Genomic DNA, 21,602 nt, shown 5'->3' with positions numbered 1-21,602 from the left:
GTGGGGCTCCCACACTCCCGCACCCCTGCTGGGCTCTGATCTGCAGAGGGGCACTGCTAGTCCTGGGAAGGAGCTGTCCGTTTTTGCAGAGCCCGGCTCCGAGTCTCACTCCAGGGTCTACAAGCTGCTCCGGGCTCCCTGTGGCCCACAGGAAACTGCCACTGAGGCCCTGGGCCCGCGGGCCCCACCTCACCACGTGTCACTGTCCACAGGCACCCAGACCCCGGCCAGCCACTCTGGACTCCCCACCCTTCTCCAATCAGGCCAGGCCTGGGTTCTGGCCACTTCCTCTTTCTGAAGGGTCCTTCCCCTACTTCTCCTCTGGGGAGTCAGTCTCCTATTGAACCTGCAAGGCCCCGTTCAAAAGTCTCCTCCTGTGTGGAGTCTTCTAGGATGACACAGCTTTCCCCTGCACCCCCAGGAGAGAGACGTCGCATCCCCTGGGTCTCCAGGGCTATGTCCCTGTAGTTGGCAGAGCATGAGTCACCCAGGGCTGTAATTCACATGTGTCCTCCCACCAGCCCCGGAGCTGGTCCGGCAGGGCCTGTGGTTGCTTTCTCCCTGGGAGCCCCGTCGGGACACAGGGCCTGGCGCACTGTGGCAGGGGTGGGGGCTGCCTGGTGGAGAGACGGGAGGCCTGGGTTCTGCTCTGCACCCCAGCTGGTGTGCAACCTGGTGGAAGACCCGCTTCCTCCTTTCTGAAGGAGGGAGGAGTCTGGGTGCCGGGCGTGAGGGTTTGCAGCCATGACACACTCAAAATCTCAGAACCTGGGATTCTGAGAAACAGACTTGGGCTGTGCGAGGTGCCCTTTCTGGAAACGCGAAATGGGTGCCGAGTGTGGCGGCACCTGCTGGGTGGCCTCTCTCTGGACATCCTCCTTGAGGTGGGGGTTGCCTAGGAAGGGCCAGCTCAGGACTAACCTCCTTCGTGGTGGTCCATTTGGAGCAGACACCCCGCCCCCGGACTGTGCATGGGCCGCACCCAGATGCCCGGGCACGGGGCTGGGTGGGGCGGCGCCCCCCTTACCCGCAGCTGCTCCTCGGGCAGGTCGCTGCCGTTGTTGATGCCGCGGTTCATGGACACGAAGCGCTCGAAGGGCGGCCTGTCCCGGACGTTGGGGTTGTGGAGGCTGGTGTTGAGCATGATGATGGAGAAGGACAGCACGTAGCAGGTGTCTGCAGGTGGGACAGCGAGATGGTCACGGCCCTGGTCGCTCTCCCCTCCTCTGCCCCGACCCCTAACAGGGGTCAAGGATGAGCCGTCTCGAGGCCCGAAGGCCCACTCTGTCCTCCTGGCCTGGCCTTTGAGGCCCGGCCTCACCTTCCACGCCCTTACTGGGCTCCCTGCTCCAAGGAAACTCCAGTGTCGCGTTCATGAGGCACCCCGTGCCTTCCCGCCCTTGCACCTTTGCTCCCACTGGGTGCCCTGCCAAGCCCACCTGCCCCTTCCCTTTCCTACCCTCTCAAACCTCCTTCTCCTTCAGCTCCAGCCTCCTCCCCGCCGAGCCCTTCCGGCCCCCCACCCCCTCTGTTCTCTGCCCGCTTGGGCCTTGGATGATGGCACCACTGTTGGGGACTTAGTCACGTGCCGCTGCTCAGTGACCTGGCAGCACGGAGGGGCGTCCAGGGCCAGAGCTCCTAATCTCTGCAAGGCAGCGAGGCTGCGCGGTGGGCGGAGCACTTGGGAGGGGGGCGACCGCTGCTCTGTGGGGAGTGTCCGCAGCCAGGGGGGTCCAGCGTGCCCCCGACCCTCTCTGGTCGACCTTGGGAAAATCCCTGACCTCGCTGAGCCTCAGCTTCCTCATCTGCACTGTCAGAGGTTTGACTTTGAAGTCGTTTCATGTTCTAGGACGTGAGTGATTCTACCTCTGATCCCAGTGGCACTGACGTTGGTGGTGCGTGCCCTGCGGTAAGCCTTCCCATCCCCATGACAACCCCATGGGGCAGGTCTCGTCTCCAGCCCCATTTTACAGATGAGGAAACCGAGGCATGGGGAGGTTACGTTCCATGCCCAAGGCTACAGAATTGAAAAGCAATTGGACCGTGACTCACGTTTGGTGCTTTAAAATCCCTCCCTTCCTGCAAATATTTATTGAGTACCTACTACGTGCGGTGGGCTGGGGATTCACTAGTGAGTAACTCTGACATGGTCCCACTCTTGTGGGGCGTTCAGACTTGCAGCTCGGACAGATAATAAAACCAGCCAACAGTAAAATCGTGTATAACTACGAGCCAGGGCGGATGGCCTGTGGGGCCTGGGTGCGGACATGCTAACCCGACGTGGCCTGTCGGCAGGCCAGCCAGCGCCTCTCTGGGCCTGTGCTCTGCGCAGGGGCGAGAGCACCGCAGACCTCACGGACTCACTGCGAGGACTGCATGGCCTCGTTTGGGTACAGCACTTAGCACACGGGGGCGGAGCACTCAGCACATGGAACTGGTTATTGTCGTTATGGTAACCTCAGCTTCTGCGAAGAGGCCAGGACAAGCCTGCTGTGCGGTCTTCTCATCCACCCCATGCGGGGGAGTGTGGAGGGCTGACTCTTGGTGACATCTCTCTATGCCCCTTTACCCCCTAAGTCCTGTCTAGGCTGCTTCACGCTTCTGGGCCTTTGCTCGAACTAGAACTCCTGCCCGAAAGGCCTTTCTCCCCTTGGCCTCCTGGAGAACTCTTACTCATCCTTCAAAACCCCGTTCAGACCCACTGCCTCTGGGAAGCCATCCTGGACGTGCGGACTCCCCCATCGCTGCCCTCAGACAAACAGGCGTGCGGCTGCCCCAGCACCGTGTGCCGCCCCTTCCTGCCTCTCCTACCTAGGAGTGTGCCCCGCGGCAGCTCTGCCCAACAAACACCCCACCACAGAGGGCCCAGCCCAGAGCTGGCGGCACTCAGCGGGAGCTGGGAATGGCCTGCGATCCCAGGGTCTGGGTGCTGGGGGGGACTAGAGGGCGTGGGGAAGCCATGGTGCTCTGGGAGGCAGCCCCCCTGTGCCCGGGGATGCTGAAAGGGCCCCACAGCCCCAGGTCCCACCCCACACCGGTACCTGTGGACTGGAAGACGCCCGGGTTGCAGAGGCAGTATCGGGTGGCAAAGGTCTCCATCATCCGGTCAATCTTCTGGGCCTCGCCCGGCAGCCGGAAGCTCCACAGGAACTGCCTGGGGGTGGGGGGCGGGGGGGGGGGAGAACAGGGCGGTGGGCAGGGGGCACCCGGACAGGCCACTCTGCCTCTCCCAGGCTCAGTCTCTTTGTCCTGTAAGCGGGCGACTCTGACCTGTCACCTACACTCTACAGGGATTTGCGCTGGTGAGCGCCGGACACGCAGGAGTTTCCCACAGACGCCTTTTTCCCTCCTCCAGAATGCAGACCTGAGGTCGTGCTCCGCTCCGCCCCGCTGAGTCCTGGGACCTTTTGTGGCCCAGCCAGTGCGGGAGCCCCTGACTGCTCTGGGCTCTGCAGCGCCCCCGCCTGGCCTCCCCCTGAGGGTGGGAGGGCTCCCTTTCTCCGAACCTAAGCTTCCAGCTCTGGAAGTCCATGCGTTCCACAACGTTAAATCCCACACCTTGAGGGCGAGGGCTGTGCCCGTTCCTGTCACCTCTCTCGCCGGGCCTCCCACAGGCCCAGGCGCCCAGGAACTGCTCCATAAAGACTTGTTACGTGAGTGAGTGAGTATTGGAAACTACCCCTCTCCCTCAGCGAGCCTGGCAGTCGGAGGGAAGGCCACATTGCCTGGATAGTGGCAGTTTCTTCTCTTCCTTGAAAACTCCTATCATCCTACAAAACCCAGCTCAAATGCCCCCTCTGAGGGGCCAATTTCCCAAGACTTCCTAAACACTTACAGCGGGCCCAGTGCTAAGCACTTTCTCCTTCAATCCTCACTGCTGTGTGAGGTTAGTACTATTATTACCCCCATTTTATAGACGAAGAAACTGGGGTAGAGAGAGGCTTTTGCGACTCGCCCAAGGCCATGCAGGGGGCGAACGGCAGAGCTGGGACGTGAACTGGGCACTCATGCTCCTAACCATTACGCTCAAACGCCTCCTGTAGTTGTAATACTAGCAGTAGGAACGATAATAACATAATTAGAAAATAATAAGCAATAATAAGGCAACACACACTAAGCTATATTAAGGAAATAAAACAAGTGCCATCCTGGAAAGTAGTGGGCACGGCAGTACTAATAGTAATAACGATTCCAAAGATTAAATATTGTTATAGCACCGTGGTAACGGAATAGCGCCGTGGTAGGAGCTCAGGCCGTCCACGCCAGTGACCCCGCCGCCCTCAGCTGCACCAGGTGGGCACTGTCATTCATTCATTCCCACTCCTGACACTTCGTGCTGTGCGCCAGGCGGCCGGTGATGGCCCCCACACCCCCGCCCGGGCCACGCCCCGCTCCAGGGCCGGGCCTGGGCCCGCTCACCTGAGGGCCTGGACGAGGTTGAGGTTGGCGAACTCGTGGCAGTCCACGAAGGCCTGCAGGACCTGCAGGTTGATGGGGTCCCTGGGGGGCAGAAGGGAGGGTGGGATGCACTGGGGAATGCTCTGGTCCCTGCCTCCTGGAGGGGATTGAGGTGGGCCAGGGACAAGAGGGGACAGGTGTCCTCCTTCTGGATCCGGCCACTCTCTGGCCTGCTCACATCTGTCTAACCCCACATCAGCCCGCCCCCTGCCCCCTGACATGCACGCCATGCCTCTCGAATGTGAACAGAGCCCAGTGCCCCCCCAGCTCACCAGTGCTGCTCCCCCCTGGCCCGGGGGTGGCACTTTCCCTGAGTCAAAGCCTTCCTCGGTCCCTGCCTGCCTGGGTGACACCTCTCAAGCCACTTGACCTCCCCCAATATTTCAAGCATGCTAGAAAATGATGCACTCTTTGGGATACAAATAAAGTGGGGAAGGGAGGTGAGAGGGCCTGGGGACCACAGACCAAGGGCTGTGACACCAGCGTGGACAAGAACAGTCTCACAGAAAGGGTATGGCTGACTGGACTTGGAAGGAAGAGGGCAGGGTAGACTTCTGGGGGAAGAGCATTCCAGGCAGAGGGAACAGCATGTGCAAAGGCCTCAGGACTGAAGCGTGCCCGAGGAGCAGCAGGCTGGTGAGCCCGGGAGAGAGCAAGGGAAGGGGGCAGGAAGCAGCTGGTGACAAGGCAGGGACCCGCAGGGGGGCTCGGGCAGAGGCGTGGTGCCCTGTGAAATGGGGACAACCCTGACGAGCCGGCTCCTCCCTCTTCCCGGCTCCTGGATGAGGACGTGCTGCCCTTCTTGTCGCCTGTGTTCCCCGCTTAATCAGGAGAAGAAACGTGTCCCCTGGGGAGCCTGGGAGAGGGGTGGCTGGCTCGCTGGCTCAGCTCCACCCTGGTCCCTTACAGTCCCAGCCCCCCAGCCCTGCAGCCAGAAGGGTCTCAGACCACGCCTCTGCCCGGATCCCTCCGTGCGTCCCTGCCTTGTCACCAGCCGCTTCCTGCCCCCTTCCCTTGCTCTCTCTCCCAGGCTCACCAGCCTGCTGCTCCTTGAGCATGCTTTTGTCCTGAGGCCTTTTTTTTTTAAAGATTTTATTTATTTATTTTTAGAGAGGGAAGGGAGGGAGAAAAAGAGAGAGAGAGAAACATCAATGTGCAGTTGCTGGGGGTCATGGCCTGCATCCCAGGCATGTGCCCTGACTGGGAATCAAACCTGCGACACTTTGGTTCGCAGCCTGTGCTCAATCCACTGAGCTACACCAGCCAGGGCTGTCCTGAGGCCTTTGCACATGCTGTTCCCTCTGCCTGGGATGCTCTTCCCCCAGAAGTCTACCCTGCCCTCTCCATGAGACCACTCCTGTCCACACTGACATCGCAGCCCTTGGTCGGTGGTCCTCAGCCCCTCTCACCTCCCTTCGCCATTTTATTTGTATTCCAAAGAGTTTATCATTTTCTAGCATGCTTGAAGTATTTGGGAATCTGCCTTCCCCACTGGTATGCACCTCCCTGAGGGCAGGGGTTCCGGCTGTCAGGATCACTGGTGTAGATTCAGGGCCTAGAACAGTGCCTGGCACACAGCAGGCACTAACAAACATCCCTTGTTGGAGACGTGAAAGAAGGGGGAAGGAAGGCGGGCTTGGGGTCGGAATCCAGATGGAAGTGACAGGTCGCCTCATCGAGCTCCGGGTGCAGGCTTCCCTAACGTAATTCACTTCCTCGCTCGCCTGCACACACCTCACACTAACCTGCGCACACCTGCACGCCCTCAGTCCCCGCCTCCCTCAGGCCCCGCCCCCTTACCTCTCCCCCAGGTAGGTGCCGATGGCCGTCTTGTTGAGGCCCTCGCCCTTGTATAGGAACCGGGCGATGTCCTGGGTGTTGGAGGTCAGCAGCTTGTGGTCAATGAGATACTGGATGCCCTGCGAGGGGTATGCAGACACGTGAGCAGCCGGCCCAGGGGGAGGGCGGGAGGGAGCCCCCATGGCCAGAGTCCTGTGACCGTTCTGGGGAGTTGTGTCCGTGCTTAGCAGAAGCTGCCTCTGTAAGGTGGTGAGCTCCCCATCACAGGGAGGTGTGCAAAGAGAGACACGGTTTCCGTAATGACCCACACTCATGCCAGGGGCTCCCCAGGGTTCCCTTCAGCCTGACACTCATTGATTATCCGTGTCAACGATTCCACTGATTTACGGTTTTAAGATTCAATGATTCAGCCACTTCTTTTGTCCCTTAAAGTTCACGTTACTTAAAAATAGCATTTCATTTTCTTTCTTGCAAGTAGTCTCTGTCCATTGTATAAACATTAGAAAAAACAGCCAAATCAAAAAAAAGAACGTGCCCAAGGCCTGCCGCTCGGAGGGGGACAGTTCCCATGGCGGTGGCTCTCAGTTCCGCTCTGCACGGCAGGGACAGTGTGCCAGGCCTTCCGCCTTGACACCTGCTCTGCTGGTTTGACAACCTCACGGACTCCTCTCCCCACTGCCCAAGCGCTTGGGAGCATGTCAGTGGCGTTTTAGGAATTTGAGGGGTTGGCCTCTGGTTTTCTGTGATGGTTCCTTCATTTCATGTCCCTGCTCCTTTCAGAGAAAGAGAAGCTTCCGGAAGATGGGAGGCAGTTTGAGGGATGCCCTGGATGACAGGCACAGGACCCTGGGGATCGCCCGGCGGCCCTTGCCAGGGGCTTGGGTGGGGAGAGTGTCATTGGGGGATGTGTGGTGTGTCTTCCCTGTGGATGGCCCAGGGGGCCGATTTTTGCTGCTGTGGGGGGCGGGTGGGCGTGTGATGCCGTGGGCCTGAGACAAGGAAGGGGGGGCCTTTGCAGCCTGAGTGGTACTCTTCCAGGGCCCCCTGGCTGCCCCCCCCCCCCCCCCCCCCGTGTGTCAGCTCGTGGCTTCCTCCTGCCCGTGTTCCTGCAGGAAAGGAGCCCGCAGCCCCCTCGTGGGGTGACGGGGCGGAAGCAGAGGCCTGGTGCCGGGGTCTCCAAGTCCACAGACACCGTAGACTCCAGGCCCCACCCCCACTTCCTGGCTCCCACTCACGCCTGGGGCTGCTGTGCCGTGGGTGACAGAGCCCCCACCTGTGACTGGGCAGGACACTGAGCCCTGTTGCGTCTCGGCTCCCTCACCTGAGGGGCGGCTGTTGTGTCGGCTGGGAGAAACGAGAGAACCTTATGAAGGCGCCCAGCATGCAGCAACACTGACCCCACGACCTGAGCCCCCCACAATGGCCTACCTTCACGGGGTCCATGTTGAACTTCTTTCGCCCAATGCACAGCTCCTTCTCCTTTTGGGCCATCCGGCTGTGGACATGTGGGTGTCAGTGTGGGCTGTCCCGGCACCCAAAGGCACCCCCCCAACCCCCAAGGACTCTCGGACACCTTGAGGACTCCCCTTAGCTACAGGGCCCTCCCCAGCACTCCCTAGGGCCCTCCTGGAGCTCCCACACCGGATCCTTCCAACTGGCCCAGCACCAGGGCCTGGAGAGCTCCGAGCTGCTCCCGGAGGGGCAGCGGGGGCCCTGTGCTGAGGGTGCAGCCCGTGACCGTGATGTAGAGGCTGGGCTGAGGGCTCAGGCTTGGGAGCCAGCCTCCCAGCTCGCATCCTGTCCCGCCCGTTGCCGGCACAGCCACGCAGGGAGAGTCGCTCCATCCCAGTTCCCTCATCTGGGACAGGGGGTGACGTGGCCACCTGCCCCCCAGGGCTGTCGGGAGGTTAAAGCGCTGGAAATGGGTGGCGGCGGGCGCTCCGGAAGTGCTCTGTTGTCACTGTTGCGGCCTGGCCGGCGAGTCTGGAGACAGGCCCGTGAGCACCCATGGGCGTCTGTCTGCGGCTGAGCGGTGCGGGGCAGTGGGCACCAGAGGCGGCAGAGGAGTAAGGGGGCCGGGGGCGGGGTGGGGGTTTCCTGGGACCCTGGATAGAAGAGTCGGTGTCCTGGGGCCCTAGGGGATTGTGCAGGGACCAACAATCTCATCTTACAAGTGGGGAAACTGAGGCCCAGAGAGGGGAGGAGACTAGCCCGGGTCACAGAGCCCGCGGGAGCCTCCCCATAGAAGGGGCCGGGTGAGTGACAGCCCGTGGGCGGACTGAAGGAAACCAGCCTCGGTCCTGCCCCGGCCAGGCTCCTGCCCCGCTGAGACCCCTGGCTTCCCTGTCCTTGACCTTGAGGCCGAGTTTTCCTTCTCCCAAGCCCCTCCCAGGATGCTCCTGAGCCGCCATTGGTCAAGGGCTGGGTCAGGGCGGGCTGGAAGCGCCTTTGGGTGCAGAGGCTGGCAGGATGGGGCTGTCTCTCAAGAGAGGGGCTGTGTGGGAACAAGGCCCAGACCAGCACGATGGAGGCTCGGGCCGCCCTGTTCCTATCCCAGTGCCCCGCCGCCGCAGCCTCCTCCTCCGGGGCCGATCCCTGACCTCACCTGGGCCCCAGCCCAGGCGTGGCTCCTGCTCATTCCGGACCTGTGGCATCCCTCGGAAGCCACCCGGGGAAGCTTCCCGGGGCCCCCTAGCCAGCCCCTCACCTCTCCTCGGCCAGCTCGAAGCAGTCGATCTGGGCAAACACATCTGAGATCTCGTCCTTCAGCTTCTGTGGGGCGGCGGGGCACGGGGTGGGGGGGAGGGCAAGAACGGGGAGGGAGAGTCAGGGAGCCGGAGCTGGGGTAGACCGGGTTGTACGACCCTCCCCCATACCCACTCCCACCCTGGACATGACCCCAAATTCTCTTTCCTGAGCGATCCCCCCCCAGATGTCTCATATCCCCCAAGTCCCAGACCAAACTATTGCTTTTGTCTGTATGCTGTCTTCCACCATCTCCTCACTTGGGAAGGCAGTCCCCCGGTCACCCCTGCCTTTGCCCGACTCTGTTTTCACCCTTCCCATCTCTCCCCTCTGCAGGTGTGCAGCTCCTGCCCTCTAGCCGCGCCCACCCACCAGCCCCTCTCTACCCAGCCGCCCTCCTGCTGCAGTGCACTGGTGCCCGCTCTGCCCCTGCTCAGACTCCTTCCACTGCTCCCCCTGCCCCGCCCCCTCCCACCTCCCCCAGGAAGGAGGCACAGAGGCCACCCTGTGAGGGGCCCCAGCCCCTCTGTGGCTTTCCTCCATCTGTCTGTTCACTCTGACACTTGTCCCGGGCTCGGGGCCCGCTGTGTGCCAGAAATTCGGGGACTTTGCAGCCCCTGTGGAGTTTGCAGAAGAGGACACTGGGGTGTAGAGAGGCAAAGGGACTCGACTAAGGTCTGACTTCAGCCTCTGACTAGAGTCAAGCCTCAAGCCTGGGCACCTCGTGACCCTGCACATGGCAAGGCACAACCCCCATCTCTGCCAACTGCCACTGCTGAGCAGACAGGGTGAAGTGGCGTCGTGATCCCCGTCCCCCTGCAGGGCAGCAGCACGAGCCCCCAGGGGGCACCCAGTCCTCCCCTTCCTCCCTGGAGATCTGAGGATGGAGGCGGTCCCAGGAGTTTGTCCTGGGACCCAGGGCCAGACAGCATGGGGCCTGGAGGCTATGTCTGTGCCCAGTCAGCTCCTGTCCACGTGATCTCAGCTGGCTCACGGAGTGGCTTCCCCAAAAATAAAACAGGGACTCCCTCGCAAGTATCAACTGAGTGCTTACTACGCTCTGACTATTGGGCCGCAAACACAGTGGTGGGCAAGACAGACCCAGGCGCACAGTCCAGTGGGGCTGGGATTGGGTGGCCCCGGCGGGGGGGAGGCGAAAGGACTGTGCAGAGAACGATCACAGTGATGGTGCGGGGAAAGCCTGGCGTGTGGGAGGGGCTCCGGGAGGTCCCTGCTGAGCGCACGCTTCTGTACCTCCACCATTCCCCGAGCTGGAGGCGAGCCTGTGTTGGGGTGAGGCGGGGTCCCGGCCACTGTAGCGAAGGCTACAGGCGGTCAGGGCAGCCTCCGAGAGGAGGCAGCAGGTGAGCCGAGAGTGAACTAGTGAGGGGGAGCCACAATGCGAATTTGGGAGAGTCATGGGCGGAGGGAACCGTGAGTACAAAGGCCCAGGGGCAGGACTGAGCTCAGCGTGTCCCTGCAACCGAGCCAGCGCCTGTCTCAGAAGGCTCTTGAGCGTCCAATGGGCGGACATCTGAAACACGGGTGAATTGACAGGGGCTGGGCCCATATGGGTGCTGTGTTGACCTGATGATCCCCGTTTTTCGGGGGGATGAAGCTGAGGCTGGGCACAGGGACGAGGGCGGAGTGAAGCCGCGCAGGCGGGAGTGGAACCCACCCTGCGAGGGGGTGTAGAGCCCCAGGCGGGCTCCGCACACAGGAAGGCATTGACCTGCTGCTGCCTGTCCCTCCCTGCTCCCCCGGCCCTCTCCCGGCAGCTCAGTCCGGCAGTGAGGGTGGTCCCCCAGGGACTCTGTGCTCCCCTCTCCTGAGGGCTGGGCTTGAGGCTGGGCGCGGCTGGAATCTCGCCTCCTCTCTGCTCGGGCCAGGTCAGGTGTGAGTGGGAGGGGTGCGAGCATGGAGGAGTGTCTGTGGGAGTGTGTGGTTCGGGGATGTGCCCGCGGGAGCATGCGTGGCGACGTGCCTTTGTCAGTGTGAGTGTGAGTGTGAGCGTGTGCACTCGCCTGGATGTCCTCCAGAAGCTGCTGCCGGTGCCATTTGATCCGCTGCAGCTCCTCCGTCTCCCCGCTGCTCAGCTCCGCCGGGTCTGCGGAGAGAAGGACCCATGTGTGGCCACCGGCTCACCCGCCGGCCTCCCCTCCACCGTCGCTCGGCTCCGGCCACGCCGGCCGGCTCTCAGGCCCCTCTTCCCTCTGGAAATTCATACCCTGCCGGCCCTTTCCTCCACTCAAGCCTGGACTCAGGTGTCACCACCTCCAAGAGTCCTTCCCTGACCGCTCTGAGTCAGCCTCCCCACCCCCCTCCTACCCAGCTCTCTGCTTCTTCTGCCCCTGTGCAGATGCCCTGAAATACTCTTGTGCACTTGTATCTTTTCTAGTGCACTCACTGTCCTCTCAGCTGCAGGAAGGCAGGCACTTCAGCTGTGTGGTGCACGGCTGCATCCTCAGCAGCGAGCACGAGCCCGGCGCACGGCGGGTGCTCAGTAGAATACCTGCTAAAGGCATTCATTCTTCCCCGGGACTTTAGTTTGTTCCTTCATTGGATCATGTGTTTATCATTTATTCACTTATTTATTTGCATAACCAGAAAATGGTGTATCGTTTTGTCTCATGCATCATTGGCCAAATGAAGTCACATTGCAACACCTAGCTGCAAGGGAGGCTGGGAAAGGAGCCCGTAGTAGGGTGGTAATGATATCCTTACTATGTGAGATGGGAGAACTGGATTCTGGGGGACATTAGACAGTTTCTGCCCCAGACACTGAGGCTCAGAGAGGTGAGGGGACCTGGCTGAGGTCCCCCAGGGACGAGCTGCTGAACCAGGCTGACCTTGGATCAGCCTGACTATAGAGCTCTCTCTGCTTCACCTGAAAATGAATGAAAGGAGCCACGTGTGTGTTGGTCAGAATTCTGTACGAGGCGCCGTGACGATGCCCACACCCAGGTCAGCTGGCTTACGCCTACCCCCCACCCCCCATTGTGCTTCCCATTCCATCCACGACACTGTCCTGGGCAAAATCTCCACGGACTTGCCATTATTTCCAGGAAAAAGTCCTCCTGCGGGTCCCGTGCACAGCCTCCCTGGCCGCTCCAGCCAGCCTCTCCCCGCCGTGCTCGACGAGAGCCTGCCAGTCCGGCTGCCAGCCCCCCACTGCCCCCAAGTCCCCGAGCTCTCCGTCTTCCTCCCGCGCCTTTGCCTGCAGCTCCGCCGCCTGCACGCCCTCTCCTGTCCGCCCACCCAGATCCTCCCTGACTTTCCCGTCCTGTCTCTGGGAAGTGCCCGGTTGTGTGTCTTGCAGCTTTTACAAGGACGGAGATGACTCTCCTGAGCGAATGCGGGGACGCCACCAAGTCCTCCAGGTCCCTGCTCCTCCCACCTGCCGGCTGAGCAGCTGCCTCGGACTTTGAGACGGAAGCCGGGTATGGAGACGGCAGCCAGGTATGGAGACGGCGGCGAGCCGGAAGGAGCCCGGGTCCTGCACAGCGGTGTGGAGGAAAGCCATCATACGTGCCTTGACCCGCAGCTCCCTGCTTGGGCTGCTCCAGGAGAGAGGAGCGGGTCTCAGTCCCCGTGCTTCTAAGTCTCTTTGTGACGCCGGCAGACCTGCGACCGGGCCAGCAGAGCGTCCTTCCCCAAGAAGCACGGACCGCGTGTTTCCCTAGGGCACGGCGGTCAGGACTAACAGGGTTGAATTGTGTGAAACGCCCAGCAGGTGTCCGGCCTGTGACAACGGTCTAACACATGTACAATGGCTGCCCGTAGTGCCACGCAGCTCCCCTCCTCAGGGCCAAGGTGCCCGTTCCCTTGGCTGGTGGTGGGGGCGGCAGCCTGCTGATGGCTGACAGCGGAGTCTCTCCCCGGGCAATTACCTCCGCCAAACGGAGCTGCCCCCGCTAAGGACAGGCCTCTCCCAAAGGGCAGCTACGGCACCAAAGGTCAAGACCCCCGGCCTCGTCTCTGGACCAGGACCAGCTTTCAGACCCCAGATCTATCGCCTGCAGAAGAGGCCGTGTCTCCAGAGGGAAGGGTCCTGCGCCACAGTGGCAAGCACACATGGTAGCGGTTCCCCGGGCCCAGCAGCCAAGGTGGGTCTGTCTGACGCATCAGGTCGCAAAGTCAAGGGAGCCCAGCAGCGACGCTTTGTAAGTGGCTCACCTGGGAGCAAGCGTGAGCGGAACCAGAAGACCCTGGTGAGCCCCACAGATGGGTGGTTCAGCCCCCCGTCACCCACGGCGAGTGTCCCAAGGCCTGCCCCTCGGCTCACACCATGTCTGCGTGGGAGGGTCCCTCGTGACCCTCTGACAAAGGAGGAAAACACCTGGGTTTGGCTCTGGGATGGGTGCAAGTAAAAATTGGGCGGCGGCTGAACCGTGGTCCTGCTCGCAGGTGGTCCGGAGAGAGGGTGGTGAGGAGCCCTCCCAAAGGGCAGAGCTGTGGGCAGGGTGCCTGGCCACCCGTTCCATGGGGAAGAGAAGCGTCGGGAAGCAGGAATACACAGGCATTCGTGGGCAGCAGTGGGCGGCTTGCTCAGAGGCTGGAAAGAAGACAGATTAGAAGACCAGGAACAGAGAGGCCTGGGGGAGAGGCGAGTGGACGGCCCTGTGGGAGTGGACACGGGGTGGGAGGATTTTGTAAAGTGCACTTATGTGCCCCAGCAGGCATCCATCTCAGCAGGGGCACTAAACAGCCCGGCAGGCAGAGTGACTCAGCCGGGGGCGTCGGCCAGTCTCTGGTCGGCCAGCCCGGGGCGGTGCAACAGCTCATGAATCAAGTAGCCGTGTGTGTGGCCTGGATGGAGGCCATGCCTAGACCCACTCTCCCGGGCTCCCGGAGCTACTGCCACCGCTGGATCCCCGACTTGCCAGGGACAGAGACCCATTGCTTCATGAGAAAACCATCCAGCAGCCCTGGCTGGCGTAGCTCAGTGGATTGAGCGCAGGCTGCGAACCGAAGTATTGCAGGTTCGATTCCTAGTCAGGGTACATTCCTGGATTGCAGGCCATAACCCCCAGCAACCACACATTGATGTTTCTCTCTCTCTATCTCTATCTCCCTCCCTTCTCTCTCTAAAAATAAATAAATAAAATCTTTAAAAAAAAAACAAAAGAAAACCATCCAGCAGCTGGGCAGCAGATTGATGACGCTGGCTCCCTGGCTCCCTTCTAATTTGCAGAGGCCAGCAATTCACCGTGACTGGCACCCACCCGTGTCCCGGACATGTGGTGGCCTTTCCTGCCCGCAGAGCCTGGGCCAGCCTCAGTATCCAAGGGCTTCTGGAGGGTGTGGTCCACTGACACAGAACGCTGCGTGACACCACCTTAGGCCGAGGGACCCTCTTTACAGTAACGGAGGTGAGGGACAGCGTGTGGCCACGGGTCCCGCCAGCCCCCTGCACGTTTCTCCACCGGAGGACGCCGGCCTGGCGGGTGCCGGCCTGCTGGGGGGGCGGGGCAGCCTCCTGAAGGTGCAGCTGAGGTGTTTGCTGGGGGACGACGGCTGCCTGGGGGACACCGTCCTCCGCACCCTAACTCAGTGACTATTAGATGGTGCTTTGTCCCCGGCAGGTCAGGGACACAGAGGGGGAGGGGCTGCACTGCCGTCCTCTTAATGGCTCACGTGAGAGTTTTCCTTTCTGTTCTGCAACTCGGAGTCTGTGGGTCCAGGGTTCCTGGTTTCCAGGGGGTGGGGGAGGTGGCTGTCATCCCAGCAGACAAAGCGAGAGTTCCGTTAAGTTGTAAGCGCAAAAACACCTACTCCGCGCCAGCCAGCAGCTTCATGTAAATTGGGTCGTTGAATCCTCACCGCTCTGTGAAGTGGGTCTTGTTTCACGTAAGAAACTGAGGCCCAGAGAGGCGACGTGACTTGCCCTAAGTCCCACAGCCGAGAAAGGGCAATGCTGGGATCCGAACCCTGGTTTGCTGGAACTCAAGAAAGACCACACCCCAGGATTCTGCAGCCGTGTGGACCTGCGGGGATGGGGGGGCATGTGAGGGGCCCTCCACTGGGAGACGGGAGCAGGGGGGGCCTGGCAGGGGAGGCAGCGCCGTGCGCTGGAGGGGGGCTGAGTGCTGCCGTGGAAAAAGCCAGTCACCTCCAGTTGGCTTTGGGGTGAAAGATCAGACTTTTGTGTTCAGTTCATTCGCTTCCTGCTGTCTTCCTGTTGGCTGAGGCTCCTGTCCTGAGGGGCTTCCTGGCGGGGGCACACCTCCTGGCGGGGGCCCTGCGGACTCCCGAGGGGCTGCTCGTTGGGGAGGAGCCGGGCTGGTTTCAGCATTTCTGTGGATGGTCCCCAGTGCGATAGTCCCCAGTGCGGGGGGCCAAGGGCTGAGCCCTGCATCCCGTGGCCCGGCCCCGGACTCTTCTCCCCTCCCCACCGCTCTCCTGGTTTCCCCTCATCCTCTCTGGGGCCAAGGAACCACCTGTGCTCCCTCTGCTCCACCGGCTCCCTGAGTTTCAGGCCCTGCCATGCCCCTGGGCACGGGTCATCATCTTGTTTGTCTTTTTGACCCAAATGGAAGTCCTAGAATTTCCCCTCGACTCTTCCCGAGATCCCGGGCTCTGGTAAGGCGCCTGAGATAGCCCTGCCAGGGCCCCAGGAGGCAAGTCTGCTCCCGCACCAACCCCGGCTGTCAGCCTGGCTTCTTCTGTCTGCACGGCCCCACCCTCACCCTGGCCCCCGGCTCCCGTCTCCGGGTGATGGATGCAGCGCCTCTCCGCGTCTCCCTGCCCCCGCTTGGCCCTTCCAATCCCATTGTCCTGGGGGTACGGGTCCCAGACTCCACCGGGCCGGGCAGAACTGCTGGGGCTCCCCCGTCTGCATCACATACTGTGCCCCGCCCCCCCACCCCGCCCTCCACTCGAGGCCTCACTGGCCACCCTTCCTTTGCTCCCCTGGGCCCTTCCTTCCGCAGGCTGTGCACATGCTGTTCCCCCCTGTCTGGGATAACTGCCCTTCCCCTCTCAGCCCAGGAGGCCGGCTCCTCCCCTCTGGCTCCTCTCAGGGCCTCTGTGCTCCCCCTGGGCCTCGCCCTCCCCCTCGCCTCCTTCCCTCTCAAGGCCGAAGGCCTGGGGCCGTGTGGCTCAACAAACAAGCTGAGCTGTTGGTTCCGGAGAGGCGTGCTAGTTGAACACCTACTATGTGCTGCACCCTGTGTGCTCCAGGCTCTTCCCACCCGTCATCTCGTTCGGCCTAGACGACGGCTCTGGAAGAAGGGAGGCCTTTCGAATATCATTCTGTCGATGAGACACCCAAGGCGCAGAGCGGTCGAGTGACCTGCCCGAGGCGACACAGTGGGAGGGTGGGGGAGCGGAGGCTCCCACCCAGGCCCCTCTGGGGTCCTGCGGCCTCAGCGCTGACCTTACTCCTGTGAAGCCAGATGCCGGCATAGGAACCATCGACACCCCATCAGACACGAACCCTGGACGTTCTGACACCTGGGCACGCTGACCGAGGCCGCGTGTTTGGGAGTGAAGACGGGGTGCGGAACGCCGCCCGTGACCTGAGCCCCGACCCCTGTGTGGGGTCAGCAGTGAAACAGAGCCAGCGCCCCAGAGCTGGGGAGACTGAGGCGCAGGTGTGGTTGGAAACAGCGCTCCCAGGAGAGTGGGACGTGATGTTTCCATTTCCCTTCGTGCCGCTCCCGTTGTGGTGTGACGGGTGGGTTCACAGATGCTCTCAGGCCGCTGTCCCCTCTGTCGGGGCCCCGACCCTAGCAGGCGCCAATGGCCAAGTGCACAGGAACCGTGGGACGGGGCTGACTGTCCCCAGACTGCCGCACCCATCCCTGGGCCCCTTCTGACACTTTATATGCTTGTTTAAAAGTGGGCCTTTCTCCCCATTTCAGAGCCGCGGACACTGAGGTTCAGTGAGGGTGAGCAGGACCCAGCTGAGAGTGTTCGCTGCTGATCCCAAGCCTGCTTCAGGCACTGGGGTGACTCACAGGAGGCAGATGTTTAATAATAATAATAATAGTCACGGTAACAAAACACAAAATGAAACAACACGGTCAAAACAACCGTCACCCCCACAGGCCCTGTTTACTACTCTCCACTGGGCTCTGCGCTCTTCACACCTCCCAGCGGTCACCTTCAGGCCCTGACCGCACCTGAGCCTGAGCCCGGGCCTGGCGGCCCTCTCCCCAGCCCAGACCCACGACCGACCGTCTCCCCCGCCACCCTGCACTTCCCCTTTGTCCTTCCTCTTTCCCCTCGTATTTTTAGAAATCACTCGGCTCTCAGCTCTGCTTCCAGGGCAGCTGGCCTGGCTTCCCCTTTTCCAGGACAGGAGGAGGGTGCTCTCCCGGGGCCCCCCAGGCCACAGGCTCTTCGGAGTCTGGTGGGATGGGGCCCCGGGGCGGGGGCGGGGGGGTGTCTGGGGGAGCTCCTCCCCGCCCCGGCCTGCTCTGTGGGCGCATCGTGCGGCTTCCTACCCACAGCTGAGCCGCCTCTGTGCTATTTTTAAGGGTGCTCATCCTTCCTGCACCGACCCGCTGCTGTCATTGGTCCTGCAAGGGCTCTGCTGCCTGGTCCTCTCACCTTCCTGGCAGGCCCCGGGGGAGGGGGCCGACCGTTCCTGGGGGTCACACACCCACGGCTGGAGGAGGGGAGGCAGGCCTGGGGAGGCCTTTGCCACTGTCCCGTCCATGGCACGGGCGGGGAAAACGAGGCCCGTCATGACTGCTGGCAGGCTGGTGCAGGGCTGGGCACGGAGCCAAGTCTGGCTGACTGCAAATGCTTGTTCATCATTTAGGTCAGGCCGGGATGATGGCACCCACTTCTAGGTGACAGATCTGGTCTCCAAGAGGGGTAGTCCCCTGGCTCTGGAAGTGCTTTGATTAAGACCCAGTCTGGGTTAACAGAGGAATGGTCTTCCCTTTCTCCTTCTGCTTCCTTCAGGAAGTCTTCCCAGATTCCCCCTGCTTATGTGGAAAGAGTGGCTTCTTCCCATGCACCAGGACTGTGTCCATTTGCACATCTGTCCTGGGTTGTGGCCCTGTGGATACACCCCCTCTCCGCCACATTGCAGGCCAGCGGCACCCCGGGGCTGGGCCCATGCCTGGGCCCCTGCAGTCCTCTGCATCGCGATGCACTGCACTGCGGCAGGGCCTGCGCCCCAGGCGGTTCTTGACAGAATGAACTGAATGGGTGAATAGGAGAACCAATCAATGGAGACCTCACACCTTCCAACAGACGGCCTTTGTTGACCGCATTGAATCCTTGCTTCCAGGGTCAGCATAAAGCGAAGCAGAGAGCCCCCTCAGGCCTCTGTGGGCGCCCCTCCCTCTCACAGCCCCAGGTAACCCGGGCTCGCCTGCCTCTGGCTCATCCCCTGTCCTGTGCTGCTGTTTCCCGGCCGCCTGACTTTGGGCCAGTCAGTGCTCTCCTCCGGCTTATCGAGCCTCAGTTTCCTCATTCGCATCACGGGGACCACCATCCCTGTTCCTCAGGACCCTCATAGGGGGAGACCCCAAAGATGGAGAGACAGGTATATGGGGGGGTTACTTGACCATCTCATCTGCCCGTTGCCTCTGCCGGATGACCCTGAGCCGGGCGACCCTGAGCCGGGCACTGGCCCTCGCTGGGTCTCTTCTCGCCTGAGATGTGTTTCCTGAGCCGGTGCCATCTGTGAGCCGCCCCCCCCCGCCCCCCCAGCCCTGAAGCCCACAGGAGGAGCCAGGGGCTCAGGGAGAGAGCACCGGGCAGGGAGTCCGGAGGTGGGAGTGGTCTGCCTCCACAGGACAGTGTCCGCTCTGGGCCCCTTCTTTCCATCTGAGACTGGGGGTGCTGAGGTGGATCTGGGTGCTCTCGCTGTGGGGGCGGGGCCCCCCAACTGGGGTGCTGAAGTGGATCTGGGTGCTCTCGCTGAGGGGGCGGGGCCTGGGTTAGGTTTTATCCGAAGGAAGCATTCTGTTGCTAACAGACTGGCGCTGTCCGGACCCGGGGAACCAGTGGGCTCCGGCAGCGCTTATCTCCGGGACTTCCAGACAACGCCGGGATGTTCTGAGAGGCAGGGCGCAGGGACTCGGCCCCTCCTCTGTCCGTCTGGGAGAGACAGCACCGCAGGCTCTCTCCCGTCCCAGCTGCATGGCCTCCCTTCCTCTTTCCCTCCAGACGCTGCTTCCCTGGGGGGGCCTCAGCCTCGGTCCCTGGCCGCTGGGTCCTGGTCCCCCCACGGGCCCCGGGCGCTTTCCTCTGCCTCCTCATAGGCCACCCCCCAGAAGCCACACCGGGGCTTCAGGGACTTGGTGTCACCCAGACAGGTGTCATCATGACCGACATTGTCACCTTCAACACAAACAACCTTCTCAGTGCCGCCTTTGCACTGTCTGCTCTGCCTCCCGGAACATTCTTTTCCAAGAAACCCTCGAGGATGCCTCCCTCCCCTCATTCAGGTCTCTGCTCTCTCTCTTTTTTAATCCTCGCCCAAGGACATGTTTGTTGATTTTAAAGAGATAGGGAGGCGGAGGCAGAGGGACAGACAGAAACACTGATGTGAGAGAGACGCATTGATGGGTTGCCTCCCTTGCACTCCCGACCGGGGATCGAACCTGCAACCTCTCAGTGCACCAGACAACGCTCCAACCAACTGAGCCACCCAGCCAGGGCAGGTCTCTGCTCTTGAGGCCTTCTCCACGACCCTCTCCCGTTCTCCTCTTACTGTCTTGTTGTCATTCTGCTTGTCACCATCTGACCTGGGACATTAATGTGTTTACTGTCTGTCCCCTGAAGGCAGGGACAGTGCCCGCTGGACACACCGCGTTCCCAGCCCCCGGGGCACAGCCTGGCAGCCGGCCCGAGCCCACAGACACCTGCCGCACGCTCCTGCATCCCCACCTGCGTTGTAACTGTCCACATGCCAAGTGCCCCAGGGTCCTGGGAGACCGGCACTGCTATCCCCGTTCTACAGAAGAGGAAACTGAGGCCAGAGAGGTTGGCCACGGGTGCTTACCTGCGTGGCACAGGTTCATCCCGAAGCCTCCACGGAAGAGTGGTCCGAGCTCCCGTGAACTGCTGACCCAGCTGCCACTCAAGCTGGCCGGGCAGAGATGTGTCACCTCTGCTCTCACAGGCGCCTTCCCGTTCGCCCCGCCCCGCCCCGTGTGAGGAGGAAGTCCTGCGCTGCTGGGGTCTGTGTGTGTGCTCTTGATGCCGCGGCACTTCCTAAAAAAAAAAAAAAAACAACAAAACCCTCCGACAACAACAGCAACAAAACAACGGTGTTTAGACTAGCAGGCTCTCTGTCCGTTCTGGGTGTGAGAAGGGAGGGATGGAAGCTGAAGAGACGGAGAGAGAGAAGGAGCAGTGGAGATGTAAAGAGAAAGTCACACACACACACACACACACACAGAAGACTTTGAGAGACAGAATCTTCTCCAGGAAACAACGGGCATTTGTTTACTCAGCAACCTGCTCGCGTGTAAAATGAGGGGTCACTCCACTTGGCATGTAAGCTGAGCCCCAGATTCCACCTTGCGAAAAGAAAAACGAATTCAGTGTTAGGAAGGGTTTTGCTTTCCCTCGGTGAAATGCCTGGTTTTTTTCCTCACTTGTGACCAATTGAGCAATATGTTCAGTTTCCCTTTTCCCCTGGGCTGCTAGGAAACTCACAGTGGAACCTAAAGCTCCTTGACAGCTGTTCTATTGTAGCATATGGACTTTGAGGTCAAACCAGCCGTGTGACTCCCAGCTCTGCCACTCAGCCCTGTGTGGACTCAGGCTGGTCATTTACCTGCAATGAACCTCTGGCTGCTTATCTCTAGAAGGGTCTTGGAAAAGGCTCAGGGAGAGAACGTGCATAAGGTGCTGGAACTCGGGGGGGTGCTCAGTAAACACTGTCTTCTTCCCCCTTTTGATTTTGCTTTTCTTTTCTGGTTAAAATTCACAATTTTATTGCTTGTTCCTTCTCTGGCAGGCTGCAGGAAAAATATGCTATAAAGAAATATCTATAAACTAAATGTTCTTTCCTTATAACTTTGTGGCACATATTGGTTTATTCATCTGTTTCCCCACGAGTATGTGTCTGGCAAATGCCGGGCATGTAAAGGGTGTTCAAGTGTACAAAAAAAAACCCAAAAAAACCCACCAATAAATGACTGAAACGAGCATAGAAAAAATGGTGTAGCTAATGAGAAGGTAGCTACAATTTCTCCCCTGTCTGTACCCACACCCCTTCGCACTGACCCCGCCATTCCTCCCATCAAGATGCAGAGGCCAGCCCTGGCTGGCATAGCTCAGTGGATTGAGCGCCGGCTGTGAACCAAAGTGTCGCAGGTTTGATTCCCAGTCAGGGCACATGCCTGGGTTGCAGGCCACAGCCCCCAGCAACCGCACATTCATGTTTCTCTCTCTCTCTCTCCCTCCCTTCCCTCCCTCTAAAAAAAAAAAAAGGACGCAGAGGCTAGCTCCTCTCCCCTTGAATCTGGACTGGGCCGTGTCTTCCTTGGACCACCAGAATGTGACGCTACGGGGCTTTCGAGACCAGGTCTTCAGAAGTTTTGTGGCTCCCACCCTTGCTCTTGGACCCCTGCCCAGTTGCCATGGGAACCAGCCTGGGCTAGCCTGCTGGAGGACGAGAGACC

General features: G+C 61.0%; 1 protein-coding gene across 1 annotated transcript in view; it reads right to left on the bottom strand.

The window, feature by feature from the left end:
• The window catches only part of CYTH4 (cytohesin 4), a 31,480-nt gene extending 11,373 nt beyond the window's left edge, over window positions 1-20,107 (bottom strand). The window contains exons 1-8 of the mRNA XM_028532564.2: window positions 19,973-20,107; window positions 11,028-11,110; window positions 8,966-9,030; window positions 7,687-7,753; window positions 6,259-6,377; window positions 4,420-4,500; window positions 3,042-3,154; window positions 1,028-1,176 (exon numbers count right to left, since the gene is read on the bottom strand). Coding sequence (XP_028388365.1) covers window positions 1,028-1,176; window positions 3,042-3,154; window positions 4,420-4,500; window positions 6,259-6,377; window positions 7,687-7,753; window positions 8,966-9,030; window positions 11,028-11,110; window positions 19,973-19,991 — 696 coding nt within the window. The 5' untranslated portion in view covers window positions 19,992-20,107. The remainder of the gene's footprint in view (window positions 1-1,027; window positions 1,177-3,041; window positions 3,155-4,419; window positions 4,501-6,258; window positions 6,378-7,686; window positions 7,754-8,965; window positions 9,031-11,027; window positions 11,111-19,972) is intronic.
• Between the last annotated feature and the right edge of the window lie 1,495 nt (window positions 20,108-21,602).

This window comes from Phyllostomus discolor, chromosome 2 (genome assembly GCF_004126475.2).
Source record: "Phyllostomus discolor isolate MPI-MPIP mPhyDis1 chromosome 2, mPhyDis1.pri.v3, whole genome shotgun sequence".
Lineage (NCBI taxonomy): Eukaryota > Metazoa > Chordata > Mammalia > Chiroptera > Phyllostomidae > Phyllostomus > Phyllostomus discolor.
Note: the sequence above shows the minus strand (reverse complement) of the source record. Positions and strands in the feature narration are given on the sequence as shown.